The 22,089-nt window shown below is 58.5% G+C and overlaps 2 protein-coding genes across 5 annotated transcripts in view; one reads left to right on the top strand and one right to left on the bottom strand.

Annotated features, from left to right (window-relative positions):
- The window catches only part of LOC123345793 (endothelial zinc finger protein induced by tumor necrosis factor alpha-like), a 1,203,704-nt gene that overhangs the window by 1,088,651 nt on the left and 92,964 nt on the right, over positions 1 to 22,089 (top strand). The window lies entirely within an intron of this gene.
- The window catches only part of LOC123346399, a 43,345-nt gene continuing 32,758 nt past the window's right edge, over positions 11,503 to 22,089 (bottom strand). For 3 of the 4 annotated variants that reach the window (XM_044983770.1, XM_044983771.1, XM_044983772.1), the window contains 8 exons: positions 21,637 to 21,915; positions 20,920 to 21,019; positions 17,433 to 17,617; positions 14,991 to 15,269; positions 13,653 to 13,937; positions 13,016 to 13,312; positions 12,448 to 12,547; positions 11,503 to 12,371 (listed from right to left, as the gene is read on the bottom strand). In XM_044983770.1, coding sequence (XP_044839705.1) covers positions 12,332 to 12,371; positions 12,448 to 12,547; positions 13,016 to 13,312; positions 13,653 to 13,937; positions 14,991 to 15,269; positions 17,433 to 17,617; positions 20,920 to 21,019; positions 21,637 to 21,915 — 1,565 coding nt within the window. In that variant the 3' untranslated portion in view covers positions 11,503 to 12,331. The remainder of the gene's footprint in view (positions 12,372 to 12,447; positions 12,548 to 13,015; positions 13,313 to 13,652; positions 13,938 to 14,990; positions 15,270 to 17,432; positions 17,618 to 20,919; positions 21,020 to 21,636; positions 21,916 to 22,089) is intronic. The other variant, XM_044983769.1, reaches the window with a different exon arrangement.

The raw sequence follows: 22,089 nt of genomic DNA, 5'->3' as shown, positions 1-22,089 counted from the left end.
GTCTGACTGCGCAGTGGGGGGGCAGGACCCTGTGGCCCCCCAGGACCCCGCCTGGGCGACTCGCTGGGGAAAGCGCACGGAGGGGCAGAGGATGCTGAATGCTCCAAGGAGAGACCCAGGAGGTGAAGCTGTGGGAGCTTCTTGCCCTGCAGACAGGCTGCTCCGAGGGAGAGGAGGCTCCCAGAGTCCTGCCTGGCTTGGTGGGGAGCAGCTCCAGAGCAGCGCCCGGGGACTCCGTGACAACTGGTGGTAGCGGTGGGATCTACTGCACCCTGTGAATGGCGCTTCTTGCAGTAAGTGACTGCGGAGTAGTAAAACAAAGGGGGACTGACGGGGACCAGGTGGGCCGAAGATTCAGAGAGAGATGGTCTCAGGAGGCGATTAACCCCTGGGCGTGTGCCCAGTGAGAAGGACTTTGCAGTAACAGGGTCCCCCGGGGGGATCGCAGGAGCAGTCCCAGGGGCAGAGGAGTCTGCAGCTCGACCCTGGCAGAGAGGGGGTGACCTGAGCACGAGGGGTCCCCCTGGAACCGGTGGGAAGCTGAGAGCACAGGCCGGCGAGGGGCCAGCAGGAAGATGTTTGCTAAGCACTGTAAGAGAGACCTGGTGGAGCTGTGCAGGCAGAGGGGGCTGCGCATTGGGAGGTCCACCAAAGACCAGCTAATTGCCCAGCTGGAGGAGAAGGATCGCTTGTGTTATATCCTTGGGGCAGCCGGTGTAGGAAGCAATCACTTGAGGCCAGAGAGCAGGCAGCTAACCAAAACCTCCATTTTATTTACATATATACAGAGAGCACCTCAGCCGGTTGAAACCGGTTGAGCTAGCCCATAATAATCTAACTCAGTTGCCATAGCAACAAAACCATGACAACCAAATACACAACATATTCCTCCCCCCTAATAAGAACATCCCCTAAATAAAACACACACTAGACTAGAGAAGGAGGGTAGACTGCCTCCATTCCCGGCTAAACCATGGGGATTATTTTGCCCCATAACCGTGGGTTCGCCCTAGCTAAAGGTCCAGCCGATGAGGAGGCCTTCTGTCTCTAGGTGGATTACGGCGAACTACTGGTGTTATTGCACCCGAAAGCACTAGGGGCTCAGGGTCCGCAGCACGAACAGGTGAGGAGGTGGTATCAGCTCGTGCTGGGCAAAGGGGTATCTCATCCGCCGGCAGTAATGGAGGAGAACAGTCAGAAACAGGTGACTCGTGATTCGATCCCTCACCAGAAGAGGTGAAGTCAGACCCCTCAACTGCAGATGGGTCCTGAGGACTGGCATGACCTGGCAACAGCTGATCTACATGTCGCCGCCAGGTAAGATTCCCTGCAGTCCGGACTGTGTAGGAAACAGGTCCTGTTTGAGTGATGACTGTGGCCGGAACCCATTTAGCTCTGGAAGTATAATTCCGAGCCAAAACTGGCTGTCCCGGGCTAAAGGTTCGGTCTTTTGCTCTGGGTGCCCGTCTGATGACTTGATATTGCTGCTGATGTTGCACAATTTGTCGGGGTTCAGAAGGTTTCAGCAGATCAAAGCAAGTGCGCAGCTGTCGTCCCATCATTAGAAAGGCCGGAGATGCGTGGGTCGTAGCATGAGGTGTGTTTCTGTAGGAAAGTAAAAAGGTATCCAGACGCTTTTGAATGGAGTGTTGTCCCCTTGCTGATTTCAAAGCGTTTTTCATTGTCTGCACAAATCTTTCAGCTAATCCGTTGGTGGACGGATGATATGGTGCTGACGTGATGTGGTGTATCCCATTTGCTTTCATAAAATTTTGAAACTCCTGAGAAACGAACTGCGGTCCGTTGTCGCTCACAAGTTGTTCTGGCAGACCAAAACGACTAAAGAGTCCTCGTAGTTTTTGGATAGTACTCTCTGCAGAAGTGGACTGCATTATAGAGACTTCTGGCCATTTAGAATGGGCATCTATTGCCACCAAGAACATGCTTCCCTCAAGGGGGCCAGCAAAGTCAACGTGAATACGTTGCCACGGGTTTTCAGGCCAGTCCCATGGGTGTAGGGGTGCCCACTGGGGTGCATTCCTCACACCCTGACATGACATACAAGCTTTTGCCTTCTCTTCAATAGCGCTGTCCAGTCCAGGCCACCAAAAATAGCTTCGTGCAATTTCCTTCATGCGCACTATTCCACAGTGACCGGAATGTAGCTGTTCTAACATCTGTGATCTCAGTGGTGGTGGAATAATGACACGTCTCCCCCACAACAAACAACCAGATTGGACCGATAACTCCGTCCGCTTGGACATGTAGGGAACAAGGTCGGATGAGACCGGAGAGGTTTGTCGAGATGTTCCATGCATCACCAGGTCCATAACGTGGGACAATACTGGGTCAACGTGAGTTGCCTTCTTTATCTGAGTAGCAGTGATGGGTGTATTCTCTACCTGTTCAAAGTAGAAGATTTCCTTGTGGGCACTATCTTGGTGTTTGACCGGCAAAGGCAACCTTGAGAGGCCATCTGCATTGCCGTGTAGAGTGGATTTCCGATATTTGATTTCATATGTGTGTGCTGAAAGTAACAATGCCCAACGTTGCATACGACTAGCAGCTAATGGGGGAATGCCTGTGTAAGGTCCAAAAATTGATGTCAGAGGTCGATGGTCTGTGAGAAGAGTAAATTTTCGCCCGAACAGGTACTGATGAAACTTCCGAATTCCAAAAACAATTCCTAATGCCTCACGTTCGATTTGGGCGTAGTTAGTTTCTGCTTTGCTTAGAGTGCGTGAAGCAAAAGCAATAGGTCTCTCTTCTCCTGAAGGCATAATGTGTGACACGACTGCTCCCACTCCATAAGGGGAGGCATCGCAGGCCAATTGCAGTGGTAAGGATGGATCAAAGTGCGTTAGAACTTCAGAATTTAGCAATGCATCCTTAGCTTTGTTAAACGCAACATCACAGGCTTCAGTCCACTTCCAGGCCTTGTTCTGCCCAAGGAGCTCATGAAGTGGTTTTAGCAGTGTGGCTAACTGTGAGATGAACTTTCCATAATAGTTCAGGAGTCCTAGAAACGAGCGCAGCTGGCTTACATTTCGAGGTGGGGGAGCCTCCACAATAGCTTTAACTTTTGCAGGGGCCTTATGAAGACCTGCAGAATCAATGATATGTCCCAAATATTCAACAGAGGGCTTGAAGAATTCACACTTGTCTTTGCGAACTCATAGGCCATACTCTTCCAGTCTTTGTAGGGTAGCCTCTAAATTCTTTAAGTGATCCTCTTCATTTCTTCCAGTGACCAGGATATCATCCAGATAGCACTGAACTCCTGACAAGCCACACAAGATCTGGTCCATAGCCCTCTGGAACAGGGCGGGAGCAGATGTTATTCCGAAGGGTAGACGACAGTATCGATAAAGCCCCTTATGAGTCACAATAGTCAACAGCTCTTGGGACTTTTCATCGACGTGCATCTGTAAATATGCTTGACTCAGATCAATCTTACTGAACTTTTGTCCCCCAGCCAGGCCTGCGAAGAGATCATCGATGCGGGGAAGCGGGTATTGCTCTGCACACAACACTGGGTTGACAGTGACTTTAAAATCACCGCAAATCCGGAGAGAGCCATCTTTCTTCACTATTGGAATGATAGGAGTGGCCCATGAGCTATGGGTAACTGGTATTAGGACTCCATTGGTGACCAGGCGCTCCAGGTCTGCTTCAACTTTTAGCCTGATGGCATATGGCACAGTTCGGGCTTTCAGATATTTTGGTGGACTGCCAGGTTTAATGTTCAATGTCACAGTGATTCCCTTCATACTTCCCAAATCATCTCCAAAAACAGCAGCATGTTTCCTTAGTATAGGGGTTAGACTGGTTTCTTCTTTAGTCATCCGGTGCACTTCTGCCCAGTTCAGTTGAATCTTCCCAAGCCAAGACCTACCCATTAAGGCTGGGTAGTTACCTCTCACCACAAACAGTGGCAATTTAGCCACCTGTCCATTGAGCTCCACCTTAACATGAATAGTGCCCAGCATAGGCACAGCTTCTCCCGTATATGTCTTCAGAACAGTTTTTGTTGCCTTAAGCGGAAGATGCTGTAGCTTTTCTTTATACACAGTCTCGGAGATCAGTGAGACGGCTGCACCGGTGTCCAGTTCCATGCGTATACGTTTGCCATCCAATAACGGGGTTACCCAGTATTCATGTGAGCCCATTGCCAAAGACAAAACATGCAGTGGCACTTCCTCTTGCGATGAGGTGTCACCTTGATCATCCTGGGTCTGCTCTAGGGTATGCAGGGTTCCTCTTTTTGTCGGCCAGACCACAGGCCTCTTTTTCTTTTGTTTACAGGCACACTCAATGTGTCCCTTTTTGCCACAGTGTCGACACACCAGGTCCGTACACCAGCATTCTGATGCCTGGTGACCCGGCTTACCACAGCGGTAACATTCTTGACTCTGCACAGTTTTGTGGGTCGGTTCTTGTGACACTTTTTGCACCCTAGGGGATGCACCGATGTATTGTGCCTCCCTTGTAGCCAGTTCCATGGAGACAGCAATATCAACAGCCTTCTGTAAGGTAAGCTGAGCCTCTGTCAGTAGGCGCTGCCGTATAACTTCACTGCAGAGGCCACACACTAACCTGTCACGCAGGGCATCATTTAACATCTCTTTAAATTCACAGTGTTCTGCTAGCTTTTTTAAAATGGCTACAAATTGTACAACTGTTTCATCTTCCTTTTGGTCTCTTTTGTGGAACCTATATCTTTCAGCAATTACCAGTGGTTTTGGGGAGAAATGAGACCCCAGGATTTCCACAATGTCACTGTAAGATTTAGTCTCAGGCTTAACAGGGTGTAGTAAGCTGCGTAGCAGAGAGTAGGTTTTAGCCCCTACAACAGTTAAGAATATTGGCACCTTCTTTGCTTCTGTAATGTCATTTGCAATACCAAAAAGCTCAAAACGCTCAGTATACACATGCCACTGCTCTGTATTCTCATCAAAAGGCTCCAGGGGCCTGGTCAGAGTAGCCATGATTTTTAATTTCACTTTCACAGTCAGTGCAAAGAAGCAGCTTTTTTCTTTGTTTGGTCTTTACCTTAACTTCTACTTCCTTCTGTTACTGGAGCAGCACCGGAGTCTCACCCTCGTCGCCAGTGTTATATCCTTGGGGCAGCCGGTGTAGGAAGCAATCACTTGAGGCCAGAGAGCAGGCAGCTAACCAAAACCTCCATTTTATTTACATATATACAGAGAGCACCTCAGCCGGTTGAAACCGGTTGAGCTAGCCCATAATAATCTAACTCAGTTGCCATAGCAACAAAACCATGACAACCAAATACACAACAGCTTGGGTGAACCGAGCCCTGTCCCAGAGGGAAGCCGCCCAGCTGACACAGTGGGGGCCCCGGGGCCTGACATGGCTGGGAGGGGCCAGACTGCTGCCGAGGCCACCCTGAGACCCTGCCCACCTATACCTAGGGGAGGGGTTGGGGGAAGCCCAGCGAATACCGAGGGCTCAGCGGCCAGCAGGGGATCGTCCCGGCGGAGCTCCCTGTCCCTGGAGCGGATGCGGATGGAACATGACAGGGAGCTGAAACGGGAAGAGCTCGAGTTAAGGAGGCAAGAGCTGAAGGAGCGGGAGAACCAGCGTAAACACGAGGAGAACCAGCGCCAGCGTGAGCTGGAGGAGAAGGAGAAGCAGCGCAGACATGAGCTGGCCATGGCCCAGCTGAAAAGCAGGGAGGCCCCGGCTGCGGTGAGTGAGGGGGGGCCCAAGCCTACAAAGAGCTTTGATAAGAGCTTCCTGGCCCGGCGTAAGGAGGGGGAGGACATAGACACCTTCCTGACGGCCTTTGAGAATGCCTGTGAGCTGCACCAGGTGGACCCCGCAGACAGGATCCGGCGCCTCACCCCCTTACTGGACTCCACCGCCGTGGAGGTGTACAGCCGAATGAGAGGGGCGGAGGCGGGGGACTACGAACTGTTCAAACAGGCCCTGCTCCGCGAGTTTGGGTGACTCCTCAGATGTACCGGGAAAGGTTCCGGAGTCAACATAAAACCCAGGAGGTCACATACCTACAACTGGTCAACCGGGCGCAGGGATATGCCCGCAAGTGGACAGCCGGGGCCCAAACTAAAGAGGACCTGCTTGACCTATTCATACTGGAGCACCTGTATGCGCAGTGCCCGTCGGACCTGCGGCTGTGGTTGATGGACCAGAAGCCGGAGAACCCGCAGCACGCAGGCCGGCTGGCCGAGGAGTTTGTGGACAGTCGGGCAGGGGATGGCAGGGAGGAGTCTCGAAGGAGCAGGGCCGCCACAATGCGAAAAGAGAGTGACCTGGGGGCCTCCCAGAGGGGGAGCATGGAGAACCCTGCTCGAGGGGACCCACGAGACCTGGGCTGCTCTCACTGTGGCCACAGGGGCCACATACAGGCCCAGTGCCCCAAGCTCAGGGACAGACTGAGCAGACCCAACCCACAGAGAGTTAACTGGGTCAAGACCCAGCCGGATAAGGGGCAACATTCCCAGGAAAGGGGGGCTGGCCGCGTACCACCTGTGAAGGAGGGAGGAGGGCCCCAGGCCAGCGCCTCTGGGGGGCTGGATGCTCCAGGCTCCGGGTTTTGGGTTTACAGGGTGGGCACGGGGCTGCCCCTCCGGAGGGAGTGCCTTGTTCCCATGGAGGTAGACGGGAGGAAGGTCAATGGATATTGGGACACAGGTGCAGAGGTGATGCTGGCCCGGCCCGAGGTGGTGACCTCAGATCGGATGGTGCCCAACACCTACCTGACCCTGACGGGGGTGGGCGGGACCCCATTCAAGGTGCCTGTGGCGAGGGTACAGCTGAAGTGGGGGGCCAAGGAGGGCCCCAAGGACATGGGGGTGCACCCCCATTTGCCCATGGAGGTGTTAATCGGGGGGACCTGGAGGACTGGCCAAGCAACTCCCAGGGTGCCCTGGTCATGACCTGTAGCCAGAGCCAGTGAGGGGCACGACACCCTGACACCGGGGAAGGCACTCTGCCCGAGGCGCAGGACCCTGACCCGGTGGGGAGGAAACGCCCAGGGACAGGGCTCAGGGAGGCTGCGGCCTCAGACCCAGCCGGTGAGAGAGAGCAGGTCCCCATCCCTGTCCTAGCCGCTGAGTACCAGGCCGCGGTGCGGGAAGACCCCTCCTTGCGGAGGCCAAGGGACCTGGCCGACCTCAGTGCAGTACAGACCATGGGACGAGGTGGCCGGAAAAGGTTCCTGTGGGAGAAGGGGTTCCTGTACCGAGAATGGGCTCCCCCAGGGAAGATGGAGTCAGGGGGGATCAGGAGGCAGCTGGTGGTACCCCAGGAGTATCGCCACCAGCTGCTGTGCCGGGCCCATGACATCCCCCTCTCAGGGCACCCGGGAGCCTGGCGTACCCAGCAGAGGCTGCTACGGAGCTTTTACTGGCCGGGGGTCTTTGCCCATGTCCAGCAGTACTGCCGCTCCTGTGCCCCCTGCCAGAGGGGGAGGAAGGCCCGGGACAGGGGGAAAATGGCTGTAGGACCCTGGCCCAGCACAGAGGAGCCTGTCCAGAGGGGGGCCAGGGTCAAAGGGGGGCTCTGAACCAAGAGAGCCTGAATCCCAGCCCCCCAGACTGGAACGTGGGGAGAAGGCCCCAGCCCAGCTTGAACCCCAGGGGTACTGGGGTGGGGAAAGGGCACGGGCCACATAAGCCTTCCCACATGCAAATTGCCAGAGCGACCAAGCCCCCCCGACCTAAAGGGGCGTGTGAAACTGGAAGGGCCTGGGGTAATTCTCCCCAAAGAATGGGAGGGCTGTTGGGGCGTCCCTGGGAACGTGGGTGGGTCCGAACTTCCCCAGGTCACTGGCTGGAGTGACCCCGCTCAGTTCGGTCTCGAAGGGGGGAAGAGATGTGACGAACTGGGCCTGTTCTTACTGGGGGCTGTGAGTGCTGAGGGGTGGGGGGGGGGTTGGCCTAGGAGGACGCTCTGCATTGGGGGAGGGGAGACTGGCTGGAGGGAGGAGACCTGAGCAGGTAACGTGAGACCCCAGGAAGGGGGGAGAGGCCAGGGGACCCCTCTGCCGGGGAAGCTGAACAAAGGCTGGCGGGAGGAGATGCTGGGGAGAGTTTCAGGAGCTGGCTGGTGTAATGGAGGGGAACCCAGATGGGGCTCTGACCCCCCAATGGGGCTGTGGTGCTCCTGGGACCCCAAGATGAACCTAACTGGGGAGGATGCTGTTGTCTGTGCCTGCAAAACCTGTCTGGGACTGTGTCCTGTCGGCTAATAAACCTTCTGCTTTCCTGGCTGGCTGAGAGTCCCGGTGAGTCGCAGGCAGCCGGGGGTGCAGGGCCCTGACCCCCCCACACTCCGTGACAAAAAGGAAGGTCTCTTTCCTCTTGTCCTGAAGGATCAAAGCCCCAGTTCTCTTGCTGAGCAGACTCCAGGGGCTGAGTGGCCGTGCTCTCTGTGCTAACGGCTACTGGCAAGTCTTGGCCGGGCCATGTTCACCAACACACCCACTAGCCTCCTCACTGGTTTTCAGATCCTCAACTGGGACCACTTCCAAGGCTGGACTCGGTCTTAAAGAGATACCGTCCATTTTCACTAGCAAGTTAGACTAAGTTCTGGGGTCCTTCCCACCCCAGCCTCTGCTTCCCCATGGGATCAGCCGTTACATTCCCTGAGAGACTAGGACAGAGCTGAGAGCTGACCTGCCCTCCCCTGCGTTCTCCAGAGATGAACGGCCCAGCTGTGCTGCTCCCCAGACTCAGCTGCCCCGTCTTTCCTCTGCACCTGAGACACCCCTGGTCACTCCCAGACTCAGCACGGAGACATTCCTGGTCCAACACCATTGTCTTCCTTCCCAACAAGCCGGCCGAGCACAGGGCCACCCAGAGCGGGGGGGGGGGGGGGAGTGGGGCAATGTGCCCCGGGCCCCACAGGGGTCCCTGCGAGAATACAGGATTCTATAGTATTGCAACTTTTTTATGGAGGGGGCCCCAAAAATTGCTTTGCCCCAGGCCCCCTGGATCCTCTGGGCAGCCCTGGCCAAGCACAGCCCCTTGGTCATAGCGCTGCTCAACTTCCTTCACCGTTTTCATTCCATCGGAGACCTTCTCAGAGCTGCCCACACGGGATCTTTCACAAGGAAAGTCAGTGGATCCATTCACCACAGACAATTTCTGGCTGTTAGGAACTGAAACTTCCTTGATTAACTCACCTGCACACCCTTCAGTTGCAGCAGAGCCGCTTGCAGACTACCCTGAGGATTCTTCGAGCAACGGTTCACCCCCACAGAACTTCTGCCCTCACCCTCTTCACCCGGGGCTTGCTCTACAGGAATAGTTTTCTGAGCAACAACAGACTCTTTCAGGGTTTCACTTACATCCAGAATCACCTCTGGCCCAGCCACATGATTTTTACACTGTCTCCTTTCAGGCAAGGTCGTAGACTCACTAGATACAAGGTTAGAGGGACTCTTCTCTTTCCCTCTGCAACTTTCCTCCTTGTTGCAAGTTTGCACACTGTTAGTGGGTAATGCAACTGTTGGTGTCATTAGGCATAACTCTAGGTAACTAGGCCTGAATGAACCAAAGTTCCCCCATGCCCTTCCATGTTTAAACTTTAATCAACCTAACAGGCCTGCTTAGTTATCAGTTGCAACACTGCTTAAACCGGTACCAAAGGGTGATAATGAGGCCTGCATGGGGCAAGATAGCAAATCGAAGAAAATAAGACAAGATAACGGTTCAAAGAAGAGTTACTAACGAGCTAGACTGGTAGTCACGGAAAATGACTTAACTGCTTAATGTAATTACCGGCTTAGTGTAGCTGCTACAGGGAGGGGGGGGGAAGGGCAGGGGGGGGGGGATAGAAGAGGCTTAGCTAAAGTTATGTATAAAAAGGGAAAAGCTGCTTGTAGCTGGGTGCTTGATTTGAGACGTGTCTGTCTCCTGGCATCGCTTTGAGATCTCAGATAAACTGTGTCTGCTTCTCCACCCTGGTGTGTTCATTGGCGCGACGCACACCGGGCAACGAACCACTGTTGCTGTTCTCGGGCACTCTGTGCCGGCAACACAACCCAATCACCTTCCTGCTCTCCTTGTGCCCTGGCTAGGGTGTCACCCTGAGCAGACCGAGCTGCTACACCCTCTCCCAGCAACACAGAAGCAACAGGCAAAATACAAGCAGCAGAATTGTCTGGTCTCTGGGATTCTGCTAGGACACTAACTGGATGCAACCTAGTGTTATGCTGATAAAAATACACAGGATCTTTTCAGGGGACAAGGCAATATCCTACGTTCATTATGAGAGCATGAGCTGATCTATAACCAGTAGCTAATACACACACACACACACACACACACACACACACACGGCCGGTGCAACCACTAGGCGAGCTGGGCAGTCCTAGGTGGTAAGTGGTCGGGGGCGCCTGGGGCCCCCCTCAGGCATAGGCAGCTGGGTAGGGCACCTGAAAATCTGGGGCACCACTGGGTCTTAGTGTCCACCCGCCTGCTTCTCCTATCCCTGTTCTGACCCTTCCTGCAGGCTCCTGGGAAGGGGATCTAGTCATTAAAAGAGAAAAAGCCTCCAGCCTGCCAGAGCTATTAGCACAACACTGGAACTGTTCCAGAGCCAGCCAAGGGGTAATGACGCCATGTCACAGGCATTTGCCAGCCCCCGGGGGGTATCTCCTGTCAGGGTCTGAATGTCCCGACACACCAGTCCTGCATGGCTGTAATACGGACTCAGAACGTGTCAGTCTGCAGGACCTTAGTTTAAAATCTGCTGTAAAATATTTCATTCATGAGTGGGTGAAGATTATAAAATCACCTCTCTAAAAAATCCTTGCATCGATTTTTAGATGCACAATCATCTGTAGCCTTAAATGCTGGGATCTTCAGACATACAGTTTTTAAAATAAATCCTTCAAAAGCCCTTCTCTAAAATACCCATTTTAATGACTATAGTAAAAACATTTCCTTCCAAAGTCTTCCTGTCCTTTCTGTCCATCCGGTTCTCCCTTCACCCCTCTCCCCCTCCCCACACTGAAGGAGGCCACAGCCCTTTGCTTCCAGATAGCTGGACAAAGTTTCCCTTTCTTTGCTTCTGACTATCCGATGAACTAGCAAAGTCCGCACCTTAGTAAGATATAAAACCCTTTGTGATGCCTACAATCTTTGCAAACATATTTTTTAAAGTTGGTGAAATTTCCTCACCCACAGTAAATTAGTGTCCCTTGCTCTGAAAGCAATGACCATTGCTATGAACACACTAAACCTCTGTGACTCATTAATTTCAAACCCTGTCGGTTTCAGTGAGTTACATATGTAGCAATCTGGACGGATTACTTTATGAAGGCGTAAGAGTACATTTCAAATATAAAATCAGCTTAGAAATACTGGTGAAGCAAATGTAACCTAGAGAAGAGCTGCATCCTGTATTGCAGAATACTGAATGCTGGGTTCAGCAGGACGCCTGCCTCGCCCTGACTACCAAGTGTTTGCAAACAGATGTCTGACAAACTTCAGGGCAGATCAAAAATCCTGTGACTGACATTTTTTATTCCCAAGTTTAGTGCTTTCAATTAGGTACCTTCTGCACGTCCATTCTGCGGGAGGGGAGGGGACAGGGGTCTCTGCGGGGAACGGTGACTCTCCCCCACCATGAGGTGAGCCGGGCGCCTTGTTCTTTCTGCCCTGTCCCTCCGCCCCCGCCAGGCTGCCGTGGGGCACAGGGGCACCAGTTTAATAATCCTGCCGAGGGCCCCGTAAATCCTAAGGACGGCCCTGGGGGCCCCAGCAAGCGGTCACCCTCTCCCTGGCCATAGCAAACTGGTTCAAGACAGACACTGCTCAGAGGAACAAACACACCAACACTGTTACAACCTGGACTCTCAAGAGGAGACCGTTTCTGCTGTTCTTCCCTTGCTCTTTTCACGTGGAGCTGGAGTCTGGCACTTTCTGTCGCATCCGGCGAACCCTCCTCAGCAGCCAGCAGCTCCATGCGCCCCTTACGAGCAGTCCCTCTCTTTCAGCAGCTTCTGTTTCCAGCTGGGCCAGGGCCTGCTTCTCTCTCAGTCCAGTTTCTGCCCCTTTTTGTTGCTGTTCTAGGCTGTCTCTCAGTTCCACTGCTTCTGCTGGTGCTTTCTGGCTCCTGGTCACTGATCTTCAACCAACAATTCCCATGTGGCTGCGTGGGGTTCTGAGCCAGAGCTTCACTGACCTGGCTCTGCGGATACTACGCCGCAGTGATGATGCAGCTCTGGTGGGACCCAGCAGAGAGTTCCAGTTCAGGGTAAATCGCTTACAGCAGGGCACAGGTCCATGTCCCCAGGAGAGGGGCCGATCCCCACGCCTGGGCCGGTGCCGCCCCCTCAGGGCCTGGATTCCTCTGGTCTAACGTCCTGGTAGCCCCTGGAAGGAGAGAGCAGAGGGGATGGGTTAGGGGGTGCAACGGCCCCACCCCCACCCCCGAGAGGGGAGGACTCACCTGCGTCTGCTCCGCCACAGCACCACGGCCACGGCGGCTACGGCCACAACCCCCAGGGTGATGCCCACGGCCAGGCCGGGGCCCCAGGGCCTGCTCTGCTCTGTAAAACAGGGGGGGCCGGGCTGGGACCGGGGACAGGAGTGTGGGCCCTGTTCCCTCTGCCTCCCCCCGACCCCCCTGCTCCCCACACTGCAACGCCCTGTCCTCAGCCCCCACCCTGATCCTGTTCCCCCAGCCTCCCCTGCAGTCCCTCGTGCCTCCCACCCCCGACCCACTGCCCTCAGCCCCCACCCTGATCCCTCTGCCTCCCCTGCAGGCCCACCCGTCTCCCCCCACCTTCCCACCCCCTCAGCTTCCCCCCACTCTAGTCCTGCCCCCCCATCCCAGTCCTGTCCCGTTCCCCTCAGCTCCTCCATCCTCCTGATCCATCGCCACCCCCCCACCCACATCCTCTGCCTCCCTGCGCCCCAGTCCCGCTGCCTGGGCCCACCCCCGTCCCACTCAGGACGTGCAGGAAAAGCCCCCAGAGACCACGCCCGCCCCCCCACCCCCGGGGACGTGCACCTACCCCAGGGGATCAGCAGGCTCTGGCCCCCCAGGCTGCTGTGCTGCACCCGGCAGGCGTAGCTGTGCCCGGCGCCCGGCTCCACGCCCAGGGAGCTGCGCAGCTGGTAGGTCAGGTCCGCGTTGGGCAGGATCCCGCTGGAGTTCAGCCACCAGCCCGGCACCACCTCCTCCCCGTCCTGCAGCCAGGCCACGCGGACGGGCCGGGGGTAGAAACCGGTGACCCGGCAAACCAGCAGTACCGGTGTGGGGGTCCCGGCTGGGGGAGGCGCTCGGGCAAACACCACGGCGACCGGCCGCTCTGAGACAGGAGGAGAGAGACAGGGCGGGGGAGAGGGGACGATTCAGCCTGAGCCTCAGGGACTCACTAGCCAGGCCCAGCTCCGCTCCCCGGGGTCAGGCGTTGGCCCCGCTGTCCTGGCCAGACCCCAATTCTGCCCCCTGCATTACCAGTGGTGACTGAACCCCCTTCACTTCCTGTCCTAAATGGCGCTGCGGTGCGGCTGTGAAATAGCTACTGTGCTCCACCCCAGCTATAGCTGCATTTGTACACCAGGCAAGGGTCACTATACAAACAGTCCCCCTGCCCCACCCCAGAGGTGGCTGCATCTCAGCGAGCGGGGAGTGGTGACCAGCCTCACCTTGCCTCTCCAGAGACTCTCTCCCGTGCTGGACAAAGCTCTTGATCTCATTGACACACGTTGTTCTCAGGAGAAACTGAAGAGCGCTGGCTGTGCCCTTATCCTGGTTGAGAAGATCCCGGGTGTAGCGCGCAGCCACGTTATCCCCCTGCCGAGCGACCCATTTCCCTGCATCTGCGTCAAAGCTGATGAAGTCGTCGCCGTTCACTCCGGCGTCATAGAATCCCCTGGAGGTGCCGTTGGGGTGCAGCTCGCAGCCGAGGGAGCCCTGGGTAACAAAGGGGTCTGGAACGGGAAGGGCAGGGGGACGAGGACGGGCGTCCGGAGGTCCCAGGAGGGGGCAGAAATAGAGAGACAGGGGAGTAAAGACATAACATCAGGTGCCATGAGGATGTTGGGCCACACGACGGCAGCGGGATCCTGGGGCGACCCTGGCTGGAGTTAAGGGTAAGTTGCAGTTTCTGTTTAAAGCTGATTTTTCATGTGCATAGTCAGATTGGTTTGAAAATCGCTGTGTTACATTGGTGCCTGAGGCAGAGTTTGTGCTGCAAATTTGGGGCCCCTTGGTCACGGGGTGTCATGGAGTGTGGGGGAGTCAGGGCCCTGCACCCCTCTTCCTGGGACTCACAGTGACTCTCAGCCAGCCAGTAAAACGGAAGGTTTATTGGACAATAGGGACGCAGGCTACAGCAGAGCGTGTAGGCACAACCAGGACCCCTCAATCGAGTCCTGCTGGGGGTTCAGGGAGCTTAGACCCCAGCTTGGGGCTCCCTGCGTTGCACCCCCCAGCCCAAACTGAAACTAAAAAAGTTCCTCCAGCTGCTTTCTCCCCCCTCCCCCCAGCTCCTCATCCCTTTGTTCAGTCTCCAGGCAGAAGGTGTCACTTCTCCCCACCCCCTCCTGGCTCAGGTTACAGCTCAGGGAGCTTCCTTCCCATCCCCAGTGTAACCCCCCTGCAACATTCCCAGGTCAAATCCGCCCGCTCCCTGCTCCGGCACACGGGCTTGCTGAGATACAGACCCCCCACCCCCAAAGGAGCTGCTTTCCAAGGCTCAGGGTACATGTCAGGAAAGACCAGGAGCCTCAGCTCAGGGAGTGGGACACGGGGCCTTTCCCCCTAGGAAGTGCAGCTACAATCTGCCCCAGACCTGGCTGGAGACTGGGACACGGGTGTTTCCCCTCTGGGGGACGCTGACTCAGATTAGCCCAAGGGCCAGGGACTGGGTGTGTCGCCCCCAGTGACACACTCAGTGGCTGTGGTGAGTGTGTCAGTTCTCAGCACTCTGGGTTTGGGGGGATGGGGGGGAGAGGGATCCCCTCAGACCGCTCCATACTCACAGCCCATTCCCTGCTGCTGGGCTATTCTGGTCACAGTCCGGTTGAAGTTGAATAGGTAGCGATGGATCAGCAGCTCCAGGTCCTGCCACTGCTTCGGGGTCAGGCCCTGCCGGGCCCAGGGCTGCAGGAAGCGGATCTCGCAGGTGCTGCAGGCCATGGAGTGGGTCTCCAGGTCACCCAGCAGGGCCATCCCCCACATGTCCATGGAGCTGGCGTTGTGGAAGACGTCGATTTGGAGCAGCCAGAGGGTGACAGATGCTGTGGGGACAGGAGGGGAGGCTGGGACAGGGGGCAGGAAACAAGTGGAGGACAAAGTGGGTGGGGAGAGAGATTAATAAGTCTCTGTCCCGTAAACAATCCTGCACTACGGGGTCTCCCTGCTGATCCCTAACCTGCTGTGATGAAGTGGGGGATTTTCTTGTTTTCTGTGGGTTTCCAGTGGGTTACATGCACAGGGACTCAGTGTCCCCAGGTGTTACTGGTTTAACGAGGCGAGGGGAGAGGGAGTTTGTTGGGACACAGAACCAGAGAGGGAACTCGGGACCCCGGCCGATGGCCTGGAGGATGGAGACCCCAGTGACTGGTGACCTGGTGACCCGGAGACACATGTCAGGAGTCACAGCCGGTTCTGGACAGTGGGAGGACAATGGGCTGCGAAGGGAGGACCCTGGTGACCTGACCAGCCGGTTCCAGCCAGAGGACAGAAGAGGGGAGAGGAAGCCCCTGTTTACCTGGAGAGAAGACAATGGTGTGACGTTATGAGTGTGATATAATATTTCATTGGAAGATGACAGGGCCAGAAAGAGTTAATTAACTCACAGACTGACCTGACCCATGGGTGAACCTTGAGGACTGGTTAGGAAGATCTGTAAATGAACAGAGCTTTGAAATGTAAGTCTGCATTGTTAGAGGTAGAAGGGGAGATGTTTGCTCAGGTCTTGTGATGTAAGCAAACAAGTCTCCTCTATTGCTATAGTTTTAATTCAAAGATCAAAAAAGGAATATTAACATTTATAATGATACTTGAGGGAAATAGTGTTATTGTCTCTGTGTCTCTTTGAAGGTTGTGGTAACCTGTATCTGAACTGTTTAATGGATAAATTCCCCTGTGCTAATTGCCAGGATGTTTGGGAGAAGGAGTTATTCCTATTGTTTTCTCAGGCCGAAAGGCTGCTGGAAATGTATAAAAACCCTGGGACAGGATCCTACTTCATCTCAGATCTGCTCTGGGTTTCAAGAGGGGGAAACCTTAAGCCATAAGGATTGAGATCCCCAGTCACTGACCGGAGCTACCCTGAATATGGACACTGGACTATAACCTCTGGACTATTTCTAAAAGGACTTTTGGCAACTACAAGCTCATCTCTGCTGTGTCTGAACCTCAAGAATTGAATTCACGTCTCTCTGTATATGGATCTTTTAACCAACTCTCTCTCTCTTTCTTTTTTAATAAATTTTAGCTTAGTTACTAAGAATTGGCTGTAGCGTGTATTTTGGGTAAGATCTAAGTTATAATTGGACCTGGGTATGTAGCTGATCCTTTGGGATTGGAAGAACCTTTTCTTTTATATGATGAAGTAAGATCCTCAGGAATCATCAGCATATCTGACAGGTGTGTCTGGACGGAGGCCTGAGGCTGGGCACTTTAAGGGAACTGCGGGGTTTGGATTCTGAGTAACCAGTGAGGTGCTACAGAAGCTCTTTTATGCTGGTTGGTAAATCTAAGTATTGGAATCACCACCAGCGTTTGGGGTTTGTCTGCCCCGTTTGGTTTGCAGTTCACCCTGACTGAGTGACCTCAGCTGGCTCCCACGGGCAGCACTATCACAAATGGGCAGAGGGGGCTTGGGGCTGGGGATATCGGAGGCCCAGCTGGGAGCAGGGGGGCTCGGGGCTGGAGGGGGGGAGCAGGCAGAGCCCCCCTGGCTGCAGGGGGACTGGGATGTGCTGGGCTGAGGGAGGCCAGGCCAGGCCTGAGGCCCGGAGAGTTTCCTGTGCTGGGTTCAACTCTCAACAAAACCCTCCTGTGTTACGCTGGGGGAGAGTCGCTCCGGGCTAGAGAACAGGGTGAGGGGGGGATCGTCCCCTTCGGGGGTTAGGAGGCCCTGGGGGGCCCAGAGCGAGGGGACTCCCTGAGGGGCCCATGGTGAGAGACAGACGTGCTGAGGCTCAGGGAGAAGCGGCTCCAGGAGGTGGAGGGGCCTGACCCCAGGAGAGAGGGGCCCCCCGAGAAGGGCTGTCGCACTGAAAGGGGCCCCCCCCCACGGACCGCACGGGGCCACGAGTGGGCACCATCTGTGAGTCCGTGACACCTGCCTCCCCCGTCCTACTCCCCCAGCCAGGGTCACTAGCCCAGCCTGGTACTTCCCCACCCTGGCCCTAGGATTGCACCATCCCCACGCATCCCTGGGAGCAAAAAGTGCAGGGGGGGTCCCCACTTACCGGCCAGGGCCCCCCATGCCCAGGGGAGGAGCAGCAGAGCGAGCAGCATCCTGGCAGGGGAAGGGGGATCCGGGCTCTGGCGGGCGTCAGGGAAGTTCCTCTGCAGCCCACGCCCCTCACTGCCAACTTCGCTCTCTCTCTGTCTCTGCTCAGCTCTGTTCCCGCAGCTGCCAGTCGCGGGAACCCTGCGGGGGCCCCACAGGCTGGAATGCTGGTTCCCACCCCCACATCCCCCCCCAGCCCTGCCTCCCCCCTGCGTGGGACTGGGGCCTGCGCTCTCTGCTCGCCCCCTTCGCCCCGCAAATGGGACAAAGGCTCCTTTGGGAGGCCCAGGACAGGGCTTTACAAAAGGGACGGTCACAACGAACACGGGACATATGGTCCCCTAGTGCCCGGGCAGAGCCCCCTGCTGCCCCCCCACCCCCTGCAGCCCGGCCCCCAGTGCTGCCCTGGGGCCATGGGGAGCCCTGACTGCCCGGGCAGAGCCCCCCGCTGCCCCCCCTGCAGCCCAGCCCCTAGCGCCGCCCTGGGACCATGGGGAGCCCTGACTGCCCGGGCAGAGCCCCCTGCGGCCCCCCCCCCCGCAGCCCAGCCCCCAGCGCCGCCCTGGGGCCATGGGGAGCCCTGACTGCCCGGGCAGAGCCCCCTGCTGCCCCCCGCCCCCCACAGCCCGGCCCCTAGCGCCGCCCTGGGGCCATGGGGAGCCCTGAGTGCCCAGGCAGAGCCCCCTGCGGCCCCCCCCCCGCAGCCCAGCCCCCAGCGCCGCCCTGGGGCCATGGGGAGCCCTGACTGCCCGGGCAGAGCCCCCTGCGGCCCCCCACCCGCAGCCCAGCCCCTAGCGCCGTCCTGGGGCCATGGGGAGCCCTGACTGCCCGGGCAGAGCCCCCTGCTGCCCCCCCCCCGCAGCCCAGCCCCCAGCGCCGCCCTGGGGCCATGGGGAGCCCTGACTGCCCGGGCAGAGCCCCCTGCTGCCCCCCCCGCCCCCTGCAGCCCAGCCCCCAGCGCCGCCCTGGGGCCATGGGGAGTCCTGAGTGCCCGGGGGAGCCCCCAGCTGCCCCCGTGCAGCCCAGCCCCCAGCACCGCCCTGGGGCCATGGGGGCCCTGACTGCCTGGGCAGAGCCCCCTGCTGCCCCCCCACCCCCTGCAGCCCAGCCCCCAGTGCTGCCCTGGGGAGCCCTGACTGCCCGGGCAGAGCCTCCTGCTGCCCCCCCCACCCCCTGCAGCCCAGCCCCTAGCGCCGCCCTGGGGCCATGGGGAGCCCTGACTGCCTGGGGGGAGCCCCCTGCTGCCCCCCCACAGCCCAGCCCCTAGCGCCCCCCTGGGGCAATGGGGAGCCCTGAGTGCCCGGGCAGAGCCCCCTGCTGCCCCCCCCCCTGCAGCCCAGCCCCTAGCGCCGCCCGGGGGCCATGGGGAGCCCTGGCTGCCCGGGCAGAGCCCCCTGCTGCCCCCTGTGAAGAAGTGGGGATTTTCCCTTGTTATGTTGTATGTGAGTCTTACTGTTTTACATGAGAGCTGTGTGTGCCTCAGTTTCCCTGTGTGCTGCACCAATGTCTAGGTGGTGGGAATTAGGGTGTGTGACTTGGGGGGGCTGCTCCAGCTGCCTGCAGGGATGCTATGGCCGCCCCTTCGTAACCTGAGACCCAGGAGGGGGATGCGACCAGGGGACTGTTGGCCCCGAAACAAAGGCCGGAGGAGGAGTAACCTCCTTCCTGGGTCCCAAGGCCATAGACGCTGTCAGCCAGGGTGTGGGTGGTGGACAGGCTCCCACTCCTGGCCCCAGCCTATATGTCTGCATGGAGCCTCCTGGGCTCAGGGTCCTCGGACCCCCAGTGGGAGTGGAAGGTGGGGGTCAGTGGGGAGACCTGCCTGGGGTGCTGAGACCCTGGGACAGAGAGAACTGTTGTCAGGCCCTGGGTGGTGCAGCTGCAGATGCTGAGGGGCTGGGTGACCTGGGTGAAGGTCCCCGGGGTGAAGCCCCTCGCCCTGCCCATGGCCCGGATCCCTGTGCAGCCCCAGGAGGGGTCGGGCTGGCTGGTCGTTGGGGTTCTCCAGGATATCGGCTGTGAAGTTATCAGGGAGTCCCCGGGCGCTGCTCTGGAGCTGCTCCCCACCGAGCCAGGCAGGACCCTGGGGAGCCTCCTCTCCCTCGGAGCAGCCTGTCTGCAGGGCAAGAAGCTCCCACAGCTTCACCTCCTGGGTCTCTCCTGGGAGCATTCAGCATCCTCAGCCCCTCCGTGCGCTTCCCACAGCGAGTCCCCCCGGCAGGGTCCTGGGGGCCACAGGGTCCTGCCCCCCCACTGCGCAGTCAGACGTGACTCTCAGCCAGCCGGGACACAGAAGGTTTATTAGGCGACAGGAACACGGCGTAGGGCAGAACTCGTTAGCACAGAAATCAGAGATTTTCAGCCAAGTCCACCTTGCGGGGAGGGGAGCCCAGAGCCAGGGCTCTGCCCTGCCCCTGCGCCCCAAGCCAGCAGGACTGACTCGCTTCCCGCTGCCTGGCCCCTGCCCGGCCGCTGCTCCTCCTCCGGCCTTTGTTTCGGGGCCAACAGTCATCTGGTCGCATCCCCCTCCTGGGTCTCAGGTTACGAAGGGGCGGCCACAGCATCCCTGCAGGCAGCTGGAGCAGCCCCCCCAAGTCACACGCCCTTATTCCCACCACCTAGACATTGGTGCAATACACAGGGAAACTGAGGCACACACAGCTCTCATGTAAAACAGTAAGACTCACATACAACAGAACAAGGGGAAATCGCAACTACATCACACCCTCCCCAGCCAGGACTGTTGTTATCGCTGTTACCGCAGGGCCAAGGAGCCCGGTCGTGCCCAGGCCCCCTTGCGCTCGGTGCTGCACAGACGCGGAACAAACAGACAGAACCTACCCCTGGAGCCCGGGTCCCTCACACCCAGCTCTGGGGGGGCCCTGCCCCCAGGAGCTCTCAGCCCAGCCCAGCCAGTGACTTGGAGCGGCCTCCCCAGCGCCCCGCGGGCCGTAGTGTGGTCAGGGCTCCCTGGGGGTAGCTGGGCCAATGTCCCACGGGAAACCCACTCGCTACCTGGGGACCCAGCTCAGCCTGGACACCTGCCAGGGCCCCCCTGGCTCCCACACCCCCCCCTTTGTGTACGTAGCTGGGCCTGACCCCTGCACCCAGGCCTGGCTCCTACAGCGCCTCCCTGAAGGGTTTATTGACCAGCACAGGCCAGCGATCCCACGGCGCCCCCAAGTGTCCAACGTGCCCCGAACGTCCCAGAGGGAGGAGAATCCCACCCCCCACCCCGGCCCCAATCTCCCAGGGCCCCGATCCAGTCCTGCCCTTGGGGCCCTCAGCACCGATCCAGCCCCAAGGTCCCATGTCCCCAGGGGAGGGGCCGATCCCCACGCCCGGGCCAGTGCTGCCCTCTGAGGCCTTGGACTCCCCTGATAGGAGCAGAGGGGATGGGTTAGGGGGTGTAACGGCCCCACCCCAGGGAGGGGAGGACTCACCTGCGTCTCCTCCACCACAGCACTACGGCCACGGCGGCTACGGCCACAACCCCCAGGGTGATGCCCACGGCCAGGCCGGGGCCCCAGGGCCTGCTCTGCTCTGTAAAACAGGGGGGGCCGGGCTGGGACCGGGGACAGGAGTGTGGGCCCTGCTCCCTCTGCCTCCCCCGCAGTCCCACCCCCGATCATCTCACCCGACCCACGGCCCTCAGCCCCCCACCCTGGTCCCTCTGCCTCCCCCGCAGTCCCACCCCCGATCATCTCACCCGACCCACGGCCCTCAGCCCCCCACCCTGGTCCCTCTGCCTCCCCCGCAGTCCCACCCCCATCATCTCACCCGACCCACTGCCCTCAGCCCCCCCATCCCCACCGTGTTCCCTCTGCCTCCCCCGCAGTCCCACCTGTGCTCCCCACCACAAACCCACTGCCCTCAGCCCCCCACCCTGGTCCCTCTGCCTCCCCTGCAGTCCCACCCGTCTCCCCCACCTTCCCACCCCCTCAGCTTCCCCCCACTCTAGTCCTGCCCCCCCATCCCACTCTTGTCCCGTTCCCCTCAGCTCCTCCATCCTCCTGATCCATCGCCACCCCCCCCCACCCCCTCTGCCTCCCTGCGCCCCAGTCCCGCTGCCTGGGCCCACCCCCGTCCCACTCAGGACGTGCAGGAAAAGCCCCCAGAGACCACGACTGCCCCCCCCACCCCCGGGGACGTGCACCTACCCCAGGGGATCAGCAGGCTCTGGCCCCCCAGGCTGCTGTGCTGCACCCGGCAGGCGTAGCTGTGCCCGGCGCCCGGCTCCACGCCCAGGGAGCTGCGCAGCTGGTAGGTCAGGTCCGCGTTGGGCAGGATCCCGCTGGAGTTCAGCCACCAGCCCGGCACCACCTCCTCCCCGCGGACGGGCCGGGGGTAGAAACCGGTGACCCGGCAAACCAGCAGTACCGGCGCGGGGGGCCCGGCTGGGGGAGGCGCTCGGGCAAACACCACGGCGACCGGCCGCTCTGAGACAGGAGGAGAGAGACAGGGCGGGGGAGAGGGGACGATTCAGCCTGAGCCTCAGGGACTCACTAGCCAAGCCCAGCTCCGCTCCCCGGGGTCAGGCGTTGGCCCCGCTGTCCTGGCCAGACCCCAATTCTGCCCCCTGCATTACCAGTGGTGACGGATCCCCCTTCACT

The sequence above is a fragment of the Mauremys mutica genome, chromosome 12 (genome assembly GCF_020497125.1).
Source record: "Mauremys mutica isolate MM-2020 ecotype Southern chromosome 12, ASM2049712v1, whole genome shotgun sequence".
In the NCBI taxonomy this organism is placed as follows: Eukaryota; Metazoa; Chordata; order Testudines; family Geoemydidae; genus Mauremys; species Mauremys mutica.
The sequence above is the reverse complement of the archived record's forward strand: the minus strand, read 5'-3'. Positions and strand labels throughout refer to the sequence as shown.